The 24,796-nt window shown below is 40.3% G+C and overlaps 1 protein-coding gene across 1 annotated transcript; it reads left to right on the forward strand.

Moving 5' to 3' along the window:
• Positions 1-12,874: 12,874 nt before the first annotated feature.
• alg14 (ALG14 UDP-N-acetylglucosaminyltransferase subunit) lies at positions 12,875-24,423 on the forward strand. Its single transcript, XM_042510649.2, has 4 exons — positions 12,875-13,352; positions 15,059-15,210; positions 15,988-16,110; positions 23,127-24,423. Exons 1-4 carry the CDS (start codon positions 13,208-13,210, stop codon positions 23,355-23,357), a joined length of 651 nt encoding a protein of 216 aa, XP_042366583.1. The 5' UTR covers positions 12,875-13,207; the 3' UTR covers positions 23,358-24,423.
• Positions 24,424-24,796: the final 373 nt, after the last annotated feature.

Here is a 24,796-nt window from a genome sequence, read left to right on the forward strand (position 1 = left end):
TGTGCTGTTGGGGGGAAGATGTGTGTGAAGCTTTCATGTTTTCACAGTCGAGGATTTAAACACCAAGTACAACTTGACAGGTGGGTGGAGGCATAAAAATGTGTAGCGGTAATTTTAGTTTTAATGAAGGAGACCAATTACCAAAAGTTGTCTCTAACTTTCTTTTTAGAAAAGTGTCTTATGTTTTGTCCTTGAAACATAGCAGTGTGAACGCTGTTGTGTGATATTTATTTCTACACTCTGTGACCATGTACCACTGAGATACATTAATTATTGCTTTTATACTACATCTGTCTTTGGGTGCAGATTTGTAGTGATGTGTGTTCATGTAGTGACACTCTGAACCAGGCACAGCTTTCTCAAAGCCATGAGACCAATGATGTGACTAGCTGAGAGTATTTGTCCTCCGTATGATTTGCTGTACTGTTTTGGGTTATTTTCTTTCCTTTTTTTCCCTTTATCTTTCTCTCTTTAATTCATTGTCTGTCACCTGCCAAGGGACTACAGATGTAAATTAGCAGTCCTGCTAACTCTGGCATATTTAAAGTTGTATTATCTGATGTTCATTAATGTGCTGTGTAACTTTTAAATAAACAAAAAATAAATAAAATAATAAAATGAGTATTTAATAATCACCACAGCCACTGATCCAGGCTGTTTATACCTCCACCCAGCCCTGTGGAAGTTACACTTCTTCAGGGGGTTGTAGACTCCAGCAGTTCAGGAGAGCCTAAACAAATCCCACAAAAATCTGAACTCCCTCCAGAAATCCTCATCTGGTTTTGTCCAACGGAAAGACGTGAAGAAAGATAGCCGACTGGAGCCTTTAGTTTGGAAACAGGACTGAAGCTTCAGGTATTTGTGGGTACCATCACTCTCACACACCTGCTGACACCTCCATTCCCCTCAGTGGTCTATTTACTCTGATATGCACCGAAGAGGAGAGGAAATGGTGTGTATCTAAACAAAGATGTCTGTCATACTCAGCATTAACAGGGATTGTGACCTGTGTGGTCCTGCAGAAGCTCACAGGTACACACAGATTTTTTTTCTGTAAAGTCCATCCATCCATTCATCCATTGTAGTCTGCTTATCTTAGGCTAGGTTGCAGAGGCAACAGGCTGAGCAGAGCACTCCAGACATCCCTCTCCCCAACAACACCCGAAAACTTTCCAGCTCCTCCTGGGCAACCCCAAGGTGTTCCCAGGCCAAACAAGATATGTAAACCCACCAGCCTGTTCTGGGTCTGCCCCAGGGCCTCATCCTCTGGAGCCAGACCTGGGCAGGGAGCTTGCGGCAAGCATCTAGTGGCCAGGCCTTTGACAGTGAGGCCCAGTTAGGCTCAGCCTGAAGACATTACATGGAGTTGCCATCCTGTGGGCCCACCTCCCACAGGGAAAGGGATCGTGGTCGGGTGTAGCAGGCAGGGGCGGGGAACCAGGCGTGCTGACCCTCGGCATCGCAAACTGGTTCTGTAAAATTTTCTGTGCTAATTGTTTGAACCATGTCAACCTTTGCTCAAAAACATGAGATACTACAGTGGAAAAAGGGTAATGCTTTTTCCACAGGATGTGACCATTAGAACCTGAAACAGCCTTCAAGGTAAAAGTCATCATTTGGTGCAATGACTGGATGATCTGGTGACTGAGCTTTGGAACAGTCCAGATGTTCACTCTGGACTTGCAGACTGAGCCCTCGCAGACTTCAGTCATGAGTAACTTGAACACCCTGAACAGCTCAGGACATCTTAACTAGTTACCCCTTAAAAATCAATCTCCATTGTCCTGTCCACTTGCCATATGTCTCTATCTATGGTATCTCAGCTGTAGAACCACTGTTTAGGCTGATGGAATAAGTTAGGGTTATGGTAGATACATTTTGGATTCTTGGTCGCTCCTAAGAATTTTGATAGTTGTAACTGTTACTGTAATACATGCACTCTCTTTTCTTAACTGCCTGTTAAGAAATACATAAAACTTTTTGCTTGTGTCTGTGCCTTTATGAGGTAGCATATCAGAATGACCCTTTTCACATCTTCATGTCTCATTAACTGTTCTTTTGTCTTTTAACTGTTGTTTGTTTTTTGTGAATAAATTTAATTGAACATGTTCACTGTCATCAAGTAAAGTCTGCGAGCACGGTGATAGTGTAAATATGTAGATTTATTGGTATGTATGCACATGGATATTTAATTTGAATTTATTAAAGGATAGCCCCTTCAGATCTAGCATCTCATTTTCAAGGAGGTCCCTAGACAAACATATACATTGAACACAAGACACATTACACTACATTAAATTATAAACATACATAACATATAACAAATACAGACATCTTGCTCACCCACTCCCAAACACAACCCCAACCCACATAGGCCTAATGTACAAAATAGACAAACTGATTAACAAGGATCAATGATGTGAACATAAGAACAAAAAGAGTAAAGAAAATAATTTAGAAACATGAGCAATTTGTTTTGAGATGGGAGTGTCGTGAGATCCTGAAACAATGAGAGGAAGTAATAGAATGCAAAGAAAAAGGGAGGTTATTCCAATCCGATGGAGCTTTATATTGAAATGACCTTTTACCAGTGTCTAAGTGAGTATGGGAATTGTATGGAGTCATGAGTTCTTTTAAATATGGAGGACAATGGAAATAAACAAATTTAAAAAGCAACTGAAGCCAATGAAATTGCTGTCTTGATTTGGGTTGTAACCAGTTCAATGAATTGAACATAAAACAGTGATGAGTTCTAAAAGGAAATCTCAAAACAAATCTACATCGAGAATTAAATAATACAGTCAGAGATTTAAGATGAGTGTCTGAAGTGTTTTGGTAAACAATATCTGCGTAGTCAACAAGTGGTAGTATCAGTTGTGAGATTAGCCTTTTTCTAGCATGAAGTGTGAAACAATTGAACAATAAAGTGAAGCAAGACAACCATATGCCTTTTTAACAATGTAATCAATATGTGGTTTGAAGGTGAGTTCTGGGTCAATCCAAAGTCCAAGATATTTGAGTCAACTTTATCAATAGGAAATCCATCAAAGAAATTAATATGAAAATCCACTGGATGGGATCGAAGGTGACCAAAAATCATACTGCAAGACTTCTTTTTGTTCATTACAAGTTTGTTCTTACTAAACCAGTCTTGAACCCCATCAAAATCAAACTGTAAAGAGTTCTGGATTTGTGATATATGAGAGTTTTAGGTGTATATATGTAACAGGGTTATTTATACAGCAGTAATTACATAAAATGTGTTTCTGTTGTTATTACCTGACATGCTTAGACCTCCATAGTCATTATGCGGAACGTTTGATACTCAGTTTCTGTACCCCTACGTCCACCTTTGGGGGTACCCCTCCTATAATAGAGGGGTGTCTCCCGCCTTACCTCGTACTCCACGGGAGAGGTAAGCATCATTGCTCTCGCTGTAGCGTTGGTGCTTTAACGCTGTTAAACTATGTTTATAAGTTCATTTTTCAGCCTAAACTTGCTGTACAATATTCTAACATATTCCTGTGTCGCTTAACTTGTGTAGGGGCTTGAGCTGTGGTAACATCGTTGACAGATGATTTGGGTTTTTACCTCTTGCTGTCAGATGTGTTTTCTGTGTTTTACTGCACTACGTTGAATATGGCCTCTATATGGCCCTTTTGCTGTTGTACTCCACGGGAGAGGGGCTCGAGTTGTGGTAACATAATTGACAGAGGATTTTGGTTTTTAACGGAGACCACCTCTAAAGACATCCATGGTTTGGGCTTTTTCCATCACAACCCAAAACAGACAACACTAGAGTCCACCAGTTACATATAACAGTATCGTCAGCATATAAGTGGGTATGACAGTTGAATAGATATTAGGTAAATCATTAATAAAAACAGAAAAAAGAAGCGGACCTAATGTGGAGCCTTGCGGAACACCCTTTTCAATAATTAAAAAGTCAGACTGATGACCCTGAAAAACAACACATTGACGACGATTGTAGAGATAGGTGTTAAACCAAAGGAGAGCATTTTGATCAAGACCAATAGCAAAAAGTTTATCCAGGAGTAAATAGTGGTCAACCAGATCAAAAGCTTTAGACAGATCAATGAAGATTGCACCAGTAAATTGACCCCTATCAAAGGAAGAGAACTCATCATTCATAAATTTCAGTAGAGCTGTGGTAGTAGAAAAATTTGGTCTGAATCCTGATTGAAATGGCGATAAAATATTGAGTGAATTTAAATAATGTGACAGTTGGTTAAAAATAAGCTTTTCAAAAATTTTTGCAATCGTGCAAATAATAGAAATAGGAAGATAATTGTTTACATCAGAGGAATCTCCACCTTTGAAAAGTGGGGTAACCTTCGCACATTTCCACATCTTGGGGACTGAACAGGTAGACAGAGACAAATTAAATAAATCGGGGGATACATCAAAACATGCATGGCAAGTTTGATAAACTTAACTTCAAGGCCATCTGGACCAGCACTAGTGTTATCTTTCAATTGACGCAAGAAAAACTTCATTAGGTAAGATTTTTTTAAAGGAAAATGAATGGTCAGAGAAAGTACTATATGAGGGACTGGCTGTCCAATAAGAGTGAAAGTGATAGGAGCTCCAAATGGAAGAGAAATGATTATTAAAAGCATTACAAATAAGTGATGGGTCAGAAATAAGCTCATTATTAAACTGAATTATTAAACTCTGGTTTAAAGCATTTTTGTTATTTCTGTTAAGAACATGATTCAATCTTGGATTGTGAAAATTTTGGGACAAGCTATCTTTGTAGTAATTAGACTTTGCATTCCTGGTTTTAATTGTACATTAATTTCTAAGTGATCTATAAGTGTTCCAGTCAGTAGAGTCTCTTGATGAGTGGTATCTAGCCCATATTTTATCCCTCTGTTATATATAACAGAGGGATTAAATAACATATAACATATAACATATATATTAAATAATGAGTTCAGAACTGATCCAGGGCAAGTGTCTTCCTTTGACTCTAACAGTCTTAATTGGAGCATGATTATCAATAATTTTGTTTACTTCAGAATAAAAGAAGGTCCAAGCTTCCTCAACCTGAAATCTATCCCAATTAATTGAAATCAAATCATAAATATAGTTGTCTTCATTGTTGTTCTTACATTGTCTGCATGTAATAAATTTGGGGGGAGAATGAGGAACTTTTATTTTCCAGACACAGAATAAGAATGATCACTTAAACAGTCTGACATACCATGTCAGGATTTAACTATTCTGTAAGGATTTGAGACCAAGATCCAACAAGCAGAGATGAAGATCTATAATCAACTCTTGTAGGTTCATTAATGAGCTGCATGAGGTGTACACTATCAAATAAGTTTCTGTCCCTATGAGAAGAACAATCCAACCAGTGTCTGGTGAAGTCACCAGGAATGATTAGTTCATTGTGCCTCCCAAGAGAATTAATAGTAGATAGAATACACATGGTAGAATCAACAGGAGCTGAGGGAGGCCTGCCACTTGTTAACTGTTTGTTTTCATGAAAGATTATGTTAACAAAAAGACATTCAAAATTAACTGGCCCAACAAAAGGAATGATGTGGTCAGAGGCTAATTTGGCTGCAACATAGGTAGCCACACCACCACCTCTAGAGGACCTCTCAGCTCTATATAGCACAAAATTTTCAGTTTCAATTTCATCATCTATGATGTTATCATGAAGCCATGTTTCAGAAATAGTAATGATGTTAGGTTTATAAAGAGTGACCCAGGCTCTTAATAAATCAATTTTTGAGACAAGACTCTGGATATTAAGGTGAATAATTTTTAGACCCTTTGCTAAATCAGTTGTATCATATTAAAAAATGACAGTTCAAATAAAGAAATTCGAATGGGAAGAGATAAAGTGATGAGAGTGGGAGCAAGAAAAAAGAAAGACAGGACACATACAAACAGACACTCACAAACACACATCACACACATAATACAACAGCAATTTAAATAGCTCTTACAACAAAGACAAGATATGTGAGTATAGTTATTGTAGAAAAGGCCCCAAAATTTTGTTACTGTTTGTCAGTATTCTGTGAGATTTATGTTCTGTTCATATGGTGCTGCTAAGATAATAGGGGGAGGTGCTCCACCTGCAGGGGATAGAGTGAGTGACATCACACACATGAGCAGTGTTGGCTAGAGTGTCGGTCGAGTGATGGACAATCAGTGTGCAAGTGCAATTACTCCATGAGAAGTTAGCTGTGCGTGAATGGAAACAAAAACCACAGCAAGAAGTATGATTGTACTACTGTGAGAAAGAGAGCGGAATTAAACAGCCCTCAACCCACCCTCAACTCTCTTCATTCATACTCTGACCAAATCGGGCCTTAAGCGGTGTTCTGGCCGACACCCCTGGGTGAACCTAGTGACAAACACCGACCCAGTGCGTTGTCTGAGCCCCTTTCCAACATCTCCACTACAGTTATACTTTGTATACGAATAGTTAATTGTATATCCGATGTATTGAAAGAAGAGCGGGGGTTAAACGAAAGATGAAGAAGAGGAAGTTTAAACCCTGCATCCCTGCAGTCATCACTGGGAACGTACGGTCCTTGGCTAACAAAACGGACGAACTGGAAGCGCTCGCCAGGACGCAGAGGGAGTACAGAGAGTGCAGCATCATGTGTTTCACCGAGACCTGGCTGCACGACCAGATCCCGGACTCCAACGTGACCATCCCTGGCTTCCACACAGTCCGAGCGGACAGAGACACCACCTCGACCGGTAAGAAGAAAGGAGGGGGGCTTGCCGTGCTTGTGAACTCCAGGTGGTGTCACTCTGGACACATCTTTGTCAAAGAGCGTGTCTGCAGCCCGGACATCGAGCTCATTGCCGTCGGACTTCGTCCTTATTATTTGCCGAGGGAGTTTACCAGTGTAGTAGCCATCTTCGTTTACATTCCTCCGTCCGGGAACGCAGACGCCGCATGTGACGTCATCCACGCTGTGACTGCCCGTCTCCAAACCAAGCACCCTGGTGCCTTCATCACAATCACCGGTGACTTCAATCATGTTTCTCTCTCAGCCACTCTTCCTACCTTCTACCAGTTTGTTAAATGCTCCACACGTGAAAATAAAACTTTGGACTTGCTGTATGCAAACGTGAAGGATGCATACAGCTCCACTGCCCTCCCCCCACTGGGCAGGTCAGACCATAATCTAGTCCTGCTCACACCATCATACAAGCCTGTTGTTCAGCGGCAACCAGTAACAGTGAGGACAGTGAGGAAATGGTCTCATGAGGCCACAGAGACACTGCGTGGTGCGCTGGAGTCCACTGACTGGAATGCCCTGTGTGAGCCTCACGGTGAGGATATTGATGGCTTGACTGACTGTGTCTCTGAATACATTGGGTTCTGTATGGACAACTCCATCCCCACTAAAGAGGTCCGCTGTTACCCAAACAACAAACCCTGGGTTACCAGCGAACTGAAGGCTCTCCTCAACAAAAAAAAGAGGGCATTTAGATCAGGGGACCGTACAGAACTCAAGCAGGTACAACGAGAGCTAAAGCACAGCATCAAGGTGAGCAAGGACGCCTACAGGAAGAAATTAGAGGACAAACTGGAGCAAAACAAGGCCAGGGATGTTTGGAGTGGGATGAGAGAGATCACCGGCTTCCAAAGGAAAGGTGGGCGTGCTGCTGAGGGGGACGAACAACGAGCAAACGAGTTAAACCAGTTCTTCAACAGGTTTGACTCCAGCCCCCCTGCTGCTCCTCTGCCACCACAGCCCCCCAGCAACACCTACAGCAGACACCTCTCTGCTCCACCCCCGTCATCACCAACCCCAGCCCCCAGCTTGTCACACACCACAGAACTTTTTCACACCCCACTGCCGTCTCCCACCGCACCCTCCCCCCAGACTGGACTACACCTCACAGCCGACCAGGTGATGAGAGAGCTGGAGAGGCTCAACCAGAGGAAGGCTGCAGGACCTGACGGCATCAGCCCCCGGGTGCTGAAGGCGTGTGCCAGCCAGCTGTGTGGTGTACTCCAGCACCTCTTCAACCTGAGCCTGCACCTTCAGAGAGTCCCAGTGCTATGGAAAACATCCTGCCTGGTCCCAGTGCCCAAGAAGAGACATCCTGTAGCACTGAACGACTTTAAGCCAATAGCACTGACCTCTCATGTTATGAAGGTCATGGAGAGACTGGTTCTAGCAAATCTCAGACCACTGGTGTGCTCATCACAAGACCCCCTGCAGTTTGCATACCAGCCCCAAGTTGGTGTGGACGACGCAGTGCTGTATCTGCTGCAGAAGGCCTACTCCTCCCTGGACAGACCCAACACCTCAGTCCGCGTCCTGTTCTTCGACTTCTCCAGTGCCTTTAATACCATCCAGCCCAGACTGTTGAAGGCCAAACTGGAGGACATGCAGGTGGACGCTCCCCTGGTCACATGGATCGGTGACTACCTGACAGGCAGACCGCAGTTTGTGAAACTGCAGAGCTGCGTGTCTGAGCGACTGACCAGCAACGTCGGGGCCCCCCAGGGAACGGTGCTGTCCCCCTTCCTCTTCACCACCTACACTGCTGACTTCAAGTACTGTACAGAGTCGTGTCATCTCCAGAAGTTTTCAGATGACACGGCCATTGTGAGCAGTGTAGAGAATGGACGGGAGGACGAGTACAGGGACCTGGTGGACCGCTTTGTCAGGTGGTGGGGAGAATCACCTGCAGCTGAATGTGACAAAGACTAAAGAGATGGTGGTGGACTTCAGGAGGAACAGGCCCCCACCCTCTCCTGTCTGCATCAGTGGGACTGATGTGGAAATTGTCACATCATACAAGTACCTGGGCGTCCTTCTGGACAACAAACTGGAGTGGTCCACCAACACTGAGGCAGCCTACAAGAAGGGCCTGAGTCGGCTTTACTTCCTGAGGAGACTCAGGTCCTTCAATGTCTGCAACAGGATGCTCCTGATGTTTTATCAGTCTGTTGTTGCGAGCACCATCTTCTTTGCTGTGGTGTGCTGGGGGGCAGGCATCAAGGCAAAGGATGCAAACAGACCGAACAAACTGATCAGGAAGGCAGAGTCTGTTGTTGGCTCTAAGCTTGTCTCCCTGGAGGAGGTGGCTGAGGACAGAATGCTGGCAAAACTGCTGGCAATAACGGACAATGTCACCCATCCCCTGCATAAGACACTGGACAAGCTGAAGAGTAGCTTCAGCAACAGACTCCTCCAACCCCGCTGTCTGAGGGAGCGATACAGGAAATCATTCCTGCCTGCTGCCATCAGACTGTTCAACACATCCACCTCTGTCAGACCTGTGGTCACTGTCACTGAACTGGACTAAACTCTGTCACTCCACATCCAAACAGTACAGACTGCAGTATGTGTGTATGCATATCATGTATATATATGTACAAATATATAACATCGGATCGTCGCCTGTATTGTATTATAAATATTATATTATACATCACTATATATATATATATATATATATATATATATATATATATATATATACCATTATAATTATTCTATCATTATTATTATATTATATTATACATAACATTGGTCATCAGACATAAAAATGTCAAGTGCTAATGTCATGTTGCTGATACTATTATTAATATTAGTATTATGGATATTATTACTACTATTATTATTATTATTACTACTATTATTAATACTATCACTACTATTATGTGTGCGATGCCTTCAAACTGATGTTATTACCATTATTAGTATTATATGTACACCTCTAAATATTCCCCCTATTCTGCTGTCATCATTACCATGCTCATGTGTATCCTTTCCATCATCAGATTGCACCTTACCACTGCATTTGCACTACCTCAGTACTCTTTTGCACTACCTCAACATTCTATTTATTCTATTTTTATATATTTATGTTTATTTCTATCTTCTATTATTCTTCTTATTTTTCTGTGTATGTCTCTGTATGTCTTACGTGCCAAGCTGCTGTGACAACTAAATTTCCCTCCGGGGATCAATAAAGTCGTCTAAGTAAGTAAGTAAGATGGTAAATATTTGTAGTGTAAATGTTGAGCTAAAGGTGTGTATATGCTGGTACATGACAAGATTAGGATTTCTATACAGGGGGGTAAATGATATTTTAATTCTTGAATGGCGACTACAGTCATGTACGCAGAGATGTTGCCAGCCCAGCTGATGAATATTTTCTGCTCACAAGATATAAATCATAGGCTTTTTTATGACTAAAGAGAATAATATTCACACAGTTCTATATAACATATTGGCTGCACATATTTTAATACAGAACATAATAAGTTGGGTGTTACTGACACTCGAATACTTTTTCGGTCACTTTTCTTTGCCTCTGTAATTGGCATTACACTGCAGAGTTTTTAGCCTGATAGGTTCAGCTGCAGTAATAAAATGCATTTTGATGGTGTAAACTACAGATTTCTGTTAATGATTCGAATGAATATTATTTGTGGCCTACATGATTCAATGTTTCTATACAGAAATTTATAATAAGTTTCTCTTATTTTTTTCTAGTCAGCAGTTGAAAAAAATAGTGTCATGTCCATTTTGCAATGGATTATGGGTAATTGAATCTGTGAAGTCTGGCAGCCCAACAAAACAAAATGTAGCAAAACATTTCTTTCAACAGAAACAGTGGTGCTTAGAACACTATGTTGTGTTACGCAGACACACTTCCTTTTAATGTGGCAAGATTTCATTCAATTCAGTTCAAAGGGGCTTCACTGGCATCACAAGTAGGTGTGATGTTAAAACACAAAATGTAAGTGACAGGATTTGATATAGCCAAATTAAACTTCAGCCCAGCAGTGCCATTCAGCATTCCACCCTATATACTTCCTGATGCCACACGAGATCTGACATTATTAGAGAAGAAAAACAAGGATGGTAGGTTTATTGTTTATTTACAATAATCACAGACATATTGATGGTGACCACAGCTGTGTCCACATCTACACAGATGCATCAAAGAGTTTAGTTAACACAATGGGAGGAGCATTTACTGTCCCAGAGTTTAATGTCAAAGTAGGAAAAGGATCAGTGATGATGTTTATAGGAGAATTGCTTGCAGTGTTGTTAGCAGCGCAGTGGATAGATGATGCAAGAACCTTGAGAGCAGTCATTGGTTCATACTGCAGCTCATAACTCATCAGCACATCAGTCATGCAGACAGCACAGCAGACAGTTTCATAAAAGTACAACAAACACTTTACAAAATTCAAATGATGGGACTTGGGATGGATAGAGGCGCATATTGGTAGCCTGTCAACGAAATGAAATAGCAGTTACAGAAAATAGTTGCATTCATATGACATTTACACAAAAACAATGAGAGGAAGGGAGCAAAAGACGAAAAATATTTTTTAGTCATCGTTTCTAATTTATTTCTTGTAAACAACAGGCCTATTTAGAAACCTAATGTAATTTTTATACAGGATACATGGTTAAAACCACAGTTTGATTTTATTATAAAGAGATATACTGCAGTTAGAAGGGATAGGGAATCTGGCAGAGGGGGAGGAGTTGCAACGTTTATACAGACTGGAATGAGTTTTAAAGTTATACAAGTAAACACAGATCAGGAAGCAATTGTGATTAAGGTATGGATGGACAAAGGTCCCATAGATATAATTAACTATTATAATCCATGTGAGAAATTAAATCAAGATATAGTAACCAATGCTGGGGGATCATTGCAAGTAAATGAAATATGGTGTGGGGATTTCAACTCGCATAACTCATTATGAAGAAGCAATAGTACAGACGCGAATGGTATAGTTGTGGAGGAATTTATTGATGATCACGGTTTCGTGTGTTTTAATACTATAGCAGGGACACAATATAATAGCACGAAAAACACAGACACAGCAATCGACTTGACGTTTGTAAATAGTGTAATAGCAGGTGTAAGCACATGGAGTGTGTTAAAGCAAACAACAGCGGGTAGCGATCACTATCCTGTGATGACTATAGTTGGCACAAAAATTTGTTTTTAAAAGGAAAAGAAAATTCCTTGATGGACATTGGGAAAGGCTAATTGGGATTCTTTCCAAGTAATCAGTGCAAGTAGATTTAAATAACTTCAAGAGGAGAACCAGGTGCATGTAAACATATTTAATGTGTTACTAGTTAATGGAATAATTCAATCTGCAAAGGAAGCAATCCCTAAAAGTACAGGAGCTAGACGTACCAAGAATGTACCCTGGTGGAATAGTGATTGTGACAAAGCCATAAAGGCTAGAAATAAGGAATTTAGGCAACTCAAAAAACTCCATTCTCAAGATGCTCTGACACAGTATAAAAAGGCCCAGACAATAGTAAGGAGAACAATAAGAACACAAAAATGCACATTTTGGAGGCAATATTGCAGCAGCATTGGAAGGGAAGTGCAGCTGTCAGATATCTGGGGCATGATTAGGAGAATGAGGGAGAAAAATGAACTACCAGTATTGAACAGTGGGGACAAAATGGCTGTCAACAACCACAGCTCAGATAATCTCACAGAGGAGGCCATGCAGAATAGAACCTGTATGTTACAAAATGGTAGAACACCTGACAAAGGATGCACTAGTAATTGTGTTGAGATTGATTAACAGGATTTGGGATTCTGGTCAAATTCCCTCCGTGTGGAAACAAACAATAATAATACCAGTTAAAAAAACAGGACAAAAACCACTCTGATCCATCTAGCTACAGACTGAGTTAGATAAAAGAATCTAGTTTTTTATTTTTTGTTTATTTTATTTATTTATATTTTAACTGCCTAATCGCTTGCTACACACTCCAGTCCAGTTGGTGGCGGTAATGCACCGGAAAGTAGGTTTGCCAACCGCCAATAAACCCCAAAGAAGAAGAAGAAGAAAAAGCGGAAGAAGAAGAAGAAGAAGAAGAAGTAGTAGAAGAAGAAGAAGAAGAAGAAGAAGAAGCAGAAGAAGAAGAAGAAGAAAATGCAGCTTCCTTATAATACATCCATGAGAAGAAGAGGCCTATTTGCTATTCAGATCATGGATGTATTTAGATCTGAATCAGATGGATCCAGTGGATCTGATCTACATTCCACCAGCTGGTGGTGGTGATGCGCCAACAAGTCTTGCCAACCGCTAATAAAGCAAAAAGAAGAAGACACACGCGAACTCCACCGCAGCTGTTTCATACATCCATGGTTTTAATCCTTTTGAACCTTTTGAACTGCCGTGGCTGTCATGATGTCCCTGTTAGGAGCCGTGTTTGTTGTTTTGTTTACATGTTTGTTATTTATCCTCCGGTTATATAGTGTAGTGAAGACTGGATCCAGCTGTAAACCCGGAACGAGACGTCCGGTTACTATTCTGGTTGTCGCAGGATCAGGTAACGTGTCATTCATGACTATCATACATGCATGTACACTTCAGAGCCTGCTGGTCTCGTCTCTGCTGTCGTCTGCTGATCTCTGTTGATCTCTGTGGTACTGTGTCATTGTGTCCTCGCTAAGCTGAATGACTGCTCTATTTTGAACGTGTTTGTTCAGCTCAGGAGCGAGCCCACAGCCCGGGCTCCAGCTCTGTTAGCTTACACTGTTAGCATCCAAGCTAACAACACGGAAGTTTTTGGTGCTGAATTCTCGGGTGAAACTTTTTGAAGCGACACTTTCTCCAGCCTCAGTGTTATTCTGCTCAACCGGGACAAGCCCAACAAACAGTGAACATGACAGAGAACTTGTAAGAACAACAACAAAAGAGACAGTTTGCTCTTCTTTGCTCCGGACATGAACATTATTTTAATGAAGGGAATGAAAGTCCCAGCACACAGCAGCGCGCTCAGACTGACACTGACTTCAATAACAACTGACATTAAAAGCAGAAGGTGCGAGCTACGTGTTTGAAAGATGGCTTCCTCAGATTCCCTCTGTTTCATCCCTGTCAGCTGTTCCTCTGAAACCATCACGTGCTCATCAGCAGAGGATGACACAGCTGCACTGCATCTACCATCAATATAAAGTATAGTTTATAAAGTATATACAATTCATAAATACTCGCATAATAATAAGATATCGAAGCCTAGCATATATATAACAATACAGTGAAACAATAGAACCAGTTAAGTCTAAAAAAAAAAACAACAACTTTACAATAAAACAATAGAACCAGAACAATTAAAAAATAGAACACATTTTAATAGTCCCCAGTGTTCTCTAATGATATCTTTCACCCTTCCAGAGATAACATTATATTCAGACACAGAAGAAACTGTTGTCCAAAGATCTATTGGATGGTCAGAATTATTGTTCTCTATATAGGGCACATGGTTGAATTTTTGTAAGTTGTTGCAGTCAAACAGTACCCTGGAGGGACTGCCAAATGCCCCCTCTATCACCAAAATTAGTGCATGCACACAGGTTTTCAAACACATCTGTACAGCTAAATCAAGTTGATAGACTGCACTCCCAGTGGCTGTGAACACACAAGTCTGCATAGCTTTAATCTGCTCTGAGTTTGAAAGAGAGACTGAATAAGGAATAAATAAAGAGAACAAACCACCACAAGCTGACAGACTTGGAATGATGTATTTAGTTGCTTGGGAAGAGATTAGTGGTGGCATGTAATTGCATCTCGCCAGTTAAGAAGCTGGAATTACCGCTTTCACCTGGATGTTTTGTTCCCATCAATGCCGATCGGAGCTGGCGGCAATAAAAACCTGTGTCTACTGCAGTCATTTGACCCAGGTATGACTGCTGATTGTATCCATTCCCACTGCATTAAAAAGCCTGATGTTAGTGTTTTTTGTGCAGTGGGAATGAGGCCAAAGTCTCATAAGTCACATCCAAGTGTCCTTTACTTGTCTCTTTTTTTGCGTCTTAGTTCCTCCTAGCAGGGATGCATGAAGGAAACCCTGCAAGGAGTGAGGAAACAAGGGCTTCAAGATGACAGACCAGAACGCTTTCTGTTTAAGCGAGGATTGAGCAATTGTGAAATCAGAGACTTGGAATGCAGCCTGTGTTGAAAGATCACGTTCACATTCTTCTCCATCATGCGTTCATCATGTGTCACTGACAGTGTGTGTTGTGTATTTCCCAGGGGGCCACACCACAGAGATCCTGCGGCTGATGGAGTGCCTGTCTGCAGCCTACACACCTCGACACTATGTGATTGCTGACACTGACAGGATGAGTGAGGAGAAAATCTGCTCCTTTGAAACATCCAGACAGCACTCAGACTCTGAGTCACAGGTACACAGCTGGACATAGGTTGCTCTGCATGTCAGAATGTTGTTGACCTGTCCCAGCCAGTGTGCTCAGTCCAGACATGTCGTTATCACACATCTATTACCATCCAAAAACGCCAGTTAGAACACGAGGTCCTTTGTAAGAGAAACCACTGTCAATAACAGTCTAACTGATCTAAATTCATCTCAGATATTTATCATCGTTATCAATTGAGGTTAAACTTTATTGAATAAGGCCATCCCCGCCCCCCTTCCGTTTTATAAGACTGCATTTATTTTTGTTTGGGTCATTATAATGTAGACATTTTATGTATCAGGTAAAGTAGCCACAACCTGTTCAGTTGACTCATTTGGTCTATGAACGTCATGCATCATTTCAACAACCATGACAGCAGCAGCCTGACCAGCACAGACACACAGACAGGTAAGACACAGGGTCATGCAATGCAGTAGGAGCTCTTGTAGCGCCTGCTGAGACAGGCGAGACACACTCACAGACACACAGAGACACGTGAGACACTGACTTTCTCAGAGTTATGCGATGCAGTAACAGCTCTTGTAGCTCCTGCTGCATCATGCCTGAGGGAGCCAGTTCCTACTGACAAGAACATATCCATAGCATCATGTGACCAAGATAAGACTGAAAAGGGTTTCCATTGCAGTTTTGCCAAATATGACTTCTTCGCATCACCTGAAATACCACCTTGTACAATTGTAATGTATGTTTGTATGTGTTTTCATACAAATGATTAAGTGTGATACATGTGCCCTTGTTCCCCAGTTCACTATCTGTCGGGTCCCTCGGAGCCGGGAGGTGCATCAGTCTTGGAGTTCCTCTGTTATCAGCACCCTGGATGCCCTGCGTTACTCCCTCCCTCTGGTGTTCAGACTCAGACCGGACATGGTGAGTGGACCACCGATCAGTAGCTGTCCGCACACCCTGGCACAAACGCACACAGTACTGACAGACTACTACACACCAGGCAGGGAGGTTCTAACCCTGTGAAAAGAGAGCTGCATGGGGGTTGCAGCAGGTGCCCACAATAGGCCACTGTATTGGATGCATGCATGTACTTCCAGTGCCTGGAAATCTTTGGAAATACAAATCTTAACTCCTCTGGTGTTATTTCCTGCAGCCAGAGGGAGCGCAAGATCAGGTGATGAAATCTGCTAATTTTTATGCAGACTCTAACGTTATAGTTATTGCATAGTAAGAAATGTAAATTGACGGCTTAATTTTACCAGTTAGAAATTGAAAGGTTTGTAACATCCATGCTTACATCTGCAATTACATGATCTATTTCATTTAGCAGTGTTAAAGTAACAGTGTTTAACATCTGTTGACTGACTGAAGTATTGTGCTTTGTGAGGTGCACTTCTCTCTCAAAGCAGAATGGACAGGATACTAGTGCTGCCCTGTCTGTACTGTGACTTGGATGATGACTTCTCCAGACTCCAGAGTAGCTCGGGTGGTTTCCTGCAAACCAAACTCTCTCAACTTCTTTGAGCCCAGAGGCCACAATTCATCCCGGTCCTCTCCCCCTCTGTCTGAGAGTGTTTTTTTAAAAAAAAAAAAAAATTAACAATTTACAGCATACATAATAACCATTGTTACAGCCATGGGGTTAGAGAGAGTAGAAGAAGAAAAAACACAACACAGAGAGAAGAGAAAAGAAAGAAAGAAAAAACAAAAAAGCAAAAAAAGTGCATGCATTATTATATATATGCATTCATCAAGTTTTATAGTATTTTTCCAAGACAGAGCCAGTTTTCAGAGCCTTCTTGCTTTTAAGTCCAGTAATAGTAATGTAATATTGCTTCAGTTCATTTAGGAATTGATCAAAGCTGGGTTTGGAGTCAGTCCATTTTTTCTTATGAATGTGAAATTTTCCTAGAAAAAGCAGTAGCTGTACAAAAAATAAAGTATTTTTGTTTTTGATTTTCTTCAAAACAAATAAAAATATCTTTTTCTTTTAAGTTGAGTACTTGTCCAGTTCTCCTGTTAATGTAATTTTGCACATCCCTCTAGAAGATCTTAGCATACATACAGTAATAAAACAGATGGCAAGTGGTTTCTTCCTCAGATGCACAGAAAACACAAGAATATTCAATATCAATATTAAACCTCTCTAAGGTTTTCTTTGCTGGATATATTTTGTGCATTATTTTAAATAAAACCTCTTTAACTTTATTTTTCAAAAAAAATGTATCCCCAATTAACCAAATTTTCCCCCAGTCAATATCTCCGTACATCGATGTCCAAAAGACTTTTGCTGAGGGTACAGTTACAGTCAGCGTGAGGCTCCTGACAAATTTATTTGAGCATTTGTTCTTATTAACATCAATTCTTCCGAGAAACAACGTATTACTGGGGTGGTCGATCCTAAACACAATTGATCCTCTAATCTGCTGCAGTACACTCCTTGGTATAGCATCAAAGACCACTGCATATTCTTTTGGGGTAATTGGTACTTTAAATTTGTCAAGGAATTCGCCATACCTTAGTAGCTGTCCCTCAGCATTCACCAGTTGCTGAACTAAAAAAATGCCATTCTCAACCCATTTTTTATAGTACAATGATTTGTTCTTATATTGAATATTCTTGTTATTCCAAATTAAGTATCTTGTTGGCAAGAAGTTATGCTTGTACACCATTTTCCAGGCCAGCAATGCTTGCTTATGAAAATTGGCTAATTTAACAATTTATCAATCTTATAATCACACTTTAACAGAAATTTCAGACCACCAATTGACTTAAATGTGGTTTGGGAAAGTATTCCATATATTGTCTTTTTCTTTGATTAAGGTAATTAACAATTTAACTTTGAAAGTATTATTTAATGTTTCAAAACTTAATACCTCCAGACCACTGTCCCTTCTCAAGTTACATAAAATGACTTTCCGTAGGTAATGAGATCTGTTCCTCTAAATGAAGTTGAATAGAGTTTTGTCCAATTTTTTATATATTGCAGCAGGCATTTCCAGTGATAAGGAAACATATACAGCTCGAGATATCCCCTCTGCTTTAGAAAATAAAACCCTGCCATTCAATGAGAGATCTCTCATCAGCCACATGTTGATTTTTTTGTTATTTGTTCCACTATGGGGTCAAAGTTAAAGGCACTGTGAAGTTTTTCATTTTTATCAATAACAACACCTATATATGTAACTCTGTTCTTCACAGGGATACCATTCACTTCAGATCGATCACATGCCTTTAGTGGTAATAACACAGATTTGTTTAAATTCATTTTTAGACCTGACACAGCAGAGAACTTCTCAATACAATTAACTGCTTTAACCACCTCGTACCTGTTAGGTATAAAAAACAGTGGTATCAGCCAATTGAGCCAATTTAAGTTCTCTGTTCAAGGCTTTTATACCTTAGAATAAGCCTTTTTTGATATGCACAGCCATGATTTGGGTTACCAGGAGGAACAAGACGGGACTCAGAGGACATCCCTGTCTTATTCCCATACAGATGTCAAATCTAGGAGTAGTACCGTGGGCTAGCTTAACAGAGCGGTTACAACCCCTATACAAAGTTTTAACCGCCTTCCTAAAGTGACTTCCAAAACCAAAGCATTTCATAGTTTTAAGCATAAATTGGTGACTTATTGAATCAAATGCCTTATAAAAATCAACAAATAAAATGAAACTCTCATCTAATATATATTCATATAATAATCGTATCTTATTACATATATTTCTTCCAGGCATAAAACCGGATTGTTATTCGTCAATAATGTCATCCAGTCCTGACTTTAATCTTTTCGCAAAAACCATGGCAAATATTTTTGCATCGTTATTCAGCAAACTAATTGGTCTCCAATTCTCAATACTCAGTTAATCTTTTTTTGGTTTAGGAATCAATTTAATCAGACCTTGGCAGAGAGTTGGCAGAAGTTGTTCTTTGACTAGGGCTTCTTTATACACAGTTACTAAAAATGGGGCTAATATTTCACTAAATTCTTTATAAAATTCACATATTAGCCCATCATTACCGGGAGATATATTTTCTTTTAGGGAGTCAATCCATCTTTGTACCTCTGTTAAGCTAATCCTCCGGTCACACACAGTTTTAAAGCTGTCATCAATACATTTAATGTCCTTTTTGATATCTTGCAAATATAAATCAATGCTGCCTTCATTTTCAATATCAGCCACATATAGTTTCTGGTAAATATGGGAGATATATTTTTCATCCTCACATACTTGGTCATGAATGTTCAGTTTACATAGGATAACTCAAAGTTCCTTTTTTTCCAGATTAAAAAAAGTATTTGGTACACTTTTCACCTTGTTCTAGCCACTTCCACAACAAATGCTCCTCAAGCCTTTTCCTCATAAATTCTGTCCAAGACAAGTTTTAAAGCTGACAATTCCTTTAGTTCTTCCCCAGACAGGCTTAATTTCTCTGATAGTCTTATTATATTTGTAATTATTTGATGTTCTCTTTCTCTACTTGCTTTGGCTATTTTTTCCCAAATGTAATAGCTATCCATCTAATGTCATATTTCATTAGTTCCCAGTATTTCCCAAAACTGTTTAGAGAGTCTGCTTGCCTCCGATATTTCTCAATTATTTTTTGGGCTTCATTTTTAAATTGCTTATTTTGTAATAGTATTCTATTCAATTTCCAGTGATCTCTGTTAAAGGTGTATCTATTTGTAGCCATATTGATCTTAATGACCTCTGTCTCAGAGTTTCATTGAGCTTCACTGCTTGCCAGTTTAATCTTTACACTGCTCACCACAGTTCCTCAGTTTGAGTGTGGGGGATAGTACATGTTCTCTTGTACACATTCACTCTCAGTTCTGTTTAGCTTGACATTTAACATGACTCTCAAAAACAGACACACATCAGTTCCTGTACCAGCCTTTACTAGCTTTTTCAGACTAAAATGAACCATCATGACCTCTCATCACAGCTGTGGGCGTCACTGTTATAAAGTGTGAGTACCAACAGCTACACAAGTGTAATTGATAGTATTTGTCCTAAAATATGCATCATTGTAGTGTTTAAGAAAAGTTCCATTTTGTTACAGTCTCGAATTCTTAAAAAAAAAGTATGTATAATAAAAATAAAACACATTTTAACACACTATGATACAGCCCTCATTCCAAAAAAGTTGGGATACTGTAAACCGTAAAGTAAAACAGAATACAAATATTTGCATTTCATTTTTGACCTATATTCAAATGAATACAGTACAAAGATAAATTGTGGTTTTAAACTGATAAACTTTAGAGCTTTTTGTAAATATACACTCGTTTTAAATTTGAGGCCTGCAACATGGTTTAGAAAAGTTGTGACAGGAGCATGTTTACTGCCTTGTGTCATGGCTTTTTCCTTTAACAACACTCAAAAAGTGTTTCGGAACTGAGGACACTAATTGCTCAAGTTCAGAAAGTGAAATGATTTCCCACTCTTGCTTGATGTACGACTTCAGTTGCTTAACACTCCAAGGTTTCAGTTATTGTATTATGTGCTTCATAATGCACCACACATGTTCAATGGGAGCCAGGTCTGGACTGGAGCAGGTCAGTTTAGTAGCTGCGCTCTTTTACTACGAAGCCATGCTCTTGGAAGACATGCAGAATGTGTCTCATTGTCTCACTGGAATAAGCAGGGAAGTCCCTGAAAATGATGTGTGGATGGCAGCATATGTTGCTCCAAAACCTGTATGTACCTTTCAGCATTCATGTTGCCTTCACAGTTGATGATGCCATGAGCACTAACACCCCTCCATACCATCAGAGCTGCTGGCTTTGAACTTTGAGCTGGTAACAATCTGAACAGTCCTTTCCTCCTTAGTCTGGAGGACAAGACGTCCATGATTTCCAGCAACAATTTGAAATGTGGACTCTGCGGTATTTCTGGATGTTGTTGATAAATTGCTTTCACTCTGCATGGTAGATTCTTAAAGTGGAGATGAAACACTGAACAATATGACTATGTGGTTTGTTTGAGATTCACCTTAGATAAGATATGACACTACAGTCAAACTTGTTATCCACTTAGGTTTCACCAGCAGGATGCAGTCATCTTACAACAAGCTAGCTGGGGATGTCACTGGGTTGCTTTTTATGATGAGCAAAGAGCACAACACTGTACTTTGTAATTTAACTATTTTATGACTTAATAAGTGTTGATACAGGGGAGTTTGAGAGTTTTAAGGAGATGCAGACAGCTACAGCCAAAGTGGAAAACTGCCTGACTATCTTTTTGAAGCCAATAAGATCAGCTCCATATTCCCATGGAGCTGGATGACAGCGGCAAAAGTGAAGAGCTGTATGAAATTGACTGCCGTAAAATTCGATGTCATGTTGCTGCAGCTGACAAACCATGCAAAACACTTCTCCATATCAAAGATGTGCTGTACCACTGTCTCCATAAAACTGTCAGACCACAACAACAACACAAGATGCTAATAATGTTATGTTAATATTATTATGTTGCAGCTAACATAGCTAATGTTAGCCTGATCCAGCAGTCATGTCTACAAGCCACCTTATATCTTGGTCAGCATCATTCTCACCAGCCGAGTCACATGATTGTTGGGCATTTTCTGCATCACAAAGCATCGGTTAAACAAACAAACGGTATGACTTACCATCAGAAAAACTGTCCGGGCTGGGTATCACGTGTGCTTCCTAGTTAGATTATGTGGTATAATTTATTGTGGTGTGGTACTGTAAAACATGTCTTAAAGTACAGAATTTACTAAGCAGTTCTTCACAACTCCTCCTGGAAAACAGGCCAACAACGGAGATGTACTATCCAACAAGTTTTCATGTCAAGTCATCACATGTTACTGCTTTGCAGTGGACTTCTGTGTCTACGTATTTTCTTTTGGTATCTTTCTGCGTCTGCTTTTTACGTCCCAGGCCATGGCCATGGTGGGATTACTGTGTAGATGTTTACAATCGGCTGCACGTTTCATCCGCGTTTCATGCTGACGTGAAAAGTGGCTTTTGGCGTCACAATCTTACGCCAAAAGCACTGTCAAAGCGGCAGTATTTTATGAGTTCGGAATGAGAACGGACTGAAGCATTCCAGTGATGTCACCAGCTAGTTTGCTGGAAGATGGATTTGTAGATTCAGTCATGAATTTTGTTTACTGACAGTTGTTTCCAAAGTTTTCCTGAGTCCAGTAGTGTAGTTATATCCCATATATAATCACATTGGTTTTTGATGCAGTGCGCCTTAAGGGGTCAAAGGTCACAGCTTTCTCCAGACTCTGCAAATGATTTGATGATATTATGGATTATAGATGGTGATGTCCCTAAATTCCTCGCCAATGTTCATTGAGAAACGTTCTTAAACTGTTTATCACATGTGACTGTAACCTGCTCATCCGTGGAATGTGCCAAACAAGTCTTTTTTGAGCATTCCACAACTTTCTCAGTCTTTTGTTGCCCCTGTCCCAATTTTAGGAATGTGTTGAAGGCATCAAATTCAGAATGAGTGTATATTTACAAAAAAAAGTTAAGTTTATAATTTTAAACATCAAATATCTTATCTTTGTACTGTGTTCAACTGAATATAGACAACAGATTTTCAAATCATTGCAATCTGTTTTTATTTATGTTTCACAGCTTCCAACTTTTTAGAATTGGGATAGAACAACATCATTGTTCATACTTAGGAGAGACCCATGCCTGCAAAAGTACTGAATTATGAACTAGTGATATCCAAACCAGAAAAGAAGAGAAACTATAGAAAGTCTGTAGGTATCTACAAAAGGAAAAAAACATATTAACACACAAACATTTTCTACATGTACTCTACTGTTGTTTGGAGACGACAGAAGCTAGATGCTGCTTTCTATGTAGCTTATGAAAAATTGTCAATGTGACTTCCTGGAAATGTGCTTGTCTGTCTCCTTTTGAGTGTGTGTGTGTTTTGTTGTTTCAGGTGTTATGTAATGGCCCGGGGACCTGCGTTCCCCTGTGTGTGGCTGGACTCCTGCTTGGAATTCTGGGGATGAAGAAAGTCCTGATAGTTTATGTTGAAAGTATTTGCCGTGTGCAGACGCTGTCACTTACCGGAAAGATCCTGTACCCAATATCAGACTATTTCTTTGTGCAGTGGTCCTCCCTGCGGGACAGATACCCCAAATCCATTTTCCTTGGAAGAATAGTGTGAAAACATTTGTTACACATGGACAGTAATGCAGAATGAAATCGGTAATGTCTTTGGTTTATTTGTGTGGTCATGAATACATGCTGATGTTTTATTATTGGTGGATATCCAATCAGTGCTGATGGTAAATGCTGAAGAGGAAAAACTGAAGAATAAATTCCTCAGTGTGTGCTGTATTGACAGACAATCTGAGTTTTCCTTCATGTACAGCCCTTATTACAGTTCCTGCATGTACGAGGATGCATTGCACCAAAGTTCCTAAATCCCAAACGCTCCCCACACCTGCCAGGCACATGGAGTCAGCTGTCGCAAACACGCCATCTAACATGACTGTAACACCGGGAGAAAAAACATCATCAAACTAATAATGCTACAGTATTATCAACAAAAAGCAGGCCTGATCCTCCTCAGCTGACACCGAGCAGCTGCTCTTGGTTTTACCTCGGAAATGGAAGCGAAATAAAATGACAGAAAACAGCCATCGATGTACTCAACCAGTCATCAAATATTTGTCCAACAGTCCAACTGTGGTCTCTAGCACACCTCTGACCAAAAGATGAACAAAAATTTCACGCAAAGTGATGCACACACAGGCTCTTTCTGGCCTGTAGCTGAGTTGGCCAGCACACTGTAAAAAATATCATCTTGACATCCTCTGTCTGCACTCAGAATAAATAATGCTATTTAACCTTGCAGCTAGTTTGCAATGTGAGAAGAAGGAAGATTAGTTTTTCAGCCCCTGGCGATGTGAAACATGCTTCAATGTGGACACACCTGTGTTCCAGCAGCTTCTAATTCATAGCAGATCTGCTTTTTGGTAGCCTGGTCAGACCATCTGAATCATGTGAGCTCAACATTCTGTTTACCTGTCTCAGTCTGAACTCTTTGCCACCCCAAACACTTTCAGTGGGCGCCTTCAGCCAATCCTGACATTAGCACTAGCGTCTGCTCCTCTATGACTGTGGCCAGTCATAGAGGAGCAGAGGGTTTCCATGACAGATTTGTGTAAAACTTGTGTAAGATTTGTGTAAAATTTTCGGAATGTCGATAAAACACAATTGTGAGATGACTGTGTTTCCACTGAGTGATGTTCTGTGACTTCTCCTCTGGCGATAACATTTCAAGAAGCATGGTGATGGATGTTCAAAACATTAGCAGCTTTATTTCTATTGCAGCCACCACACTAGCCATCATTATTTCCAATCCAAGGCTACAATGGCATGTTGTGGAGCCATAAAGAAAAGGCAAGCCCCTTATACGTAGGTTATGTGATGCAATAACACCTCTTTTGCATCATAAGGGAGCCGGTTCCTACTGACAAGCACATAGCCATAGCATCATGTGACCTAGAAAACACAAAAAAAGTGTTTCCATTGCAGTTTTGTAAAATACGACAAATCCCCTGAAATACCACCCTCATGCCAGCATAATAACTTTTGTGC

Source organism: Plectropomus leopardus, chromosome 21, assembly GCF_026936395.1.
Source record: "Plectropomus leopardus strain MGB_pleo_1.0 chromosome 21, ASM2693639v1, whole genome shotgun sequence".
Lineage (NCBI taxonomy): Eukaryota > Metazoa > Chordata > Actinopteri > Perciformes > Serranidae > Plectropomus > Plectropomus leopardus.

What these genes read in the sequence shown, in the direction of transcription:
- alg14 (XM_042510649.2), top strand. Translation starts at nt 13,208, where the DNA reads ATGATGTCCCTGTTAGGAGCCGTGTTTGTTGTTTTGTTTACATGTTTG. An exon ending in TCTGGTTGTCGCAGGATCAG is followed by an intron (nt 13,353 to 15,058) that starts GTAACGTGTCAT and finishes TGTATTTCCCAG; the next exon opens with GGGGCCACACCACAGAGATC. An exon ending in TCAGACTCAGACCGGACATG is followed by an intron (nt 16,111 to 23,126) that starts GTGAGTGGACCA and finishes TTGTTGTTTCAG; the next exon opens with GTGTTATGTAATGGCCCGGG.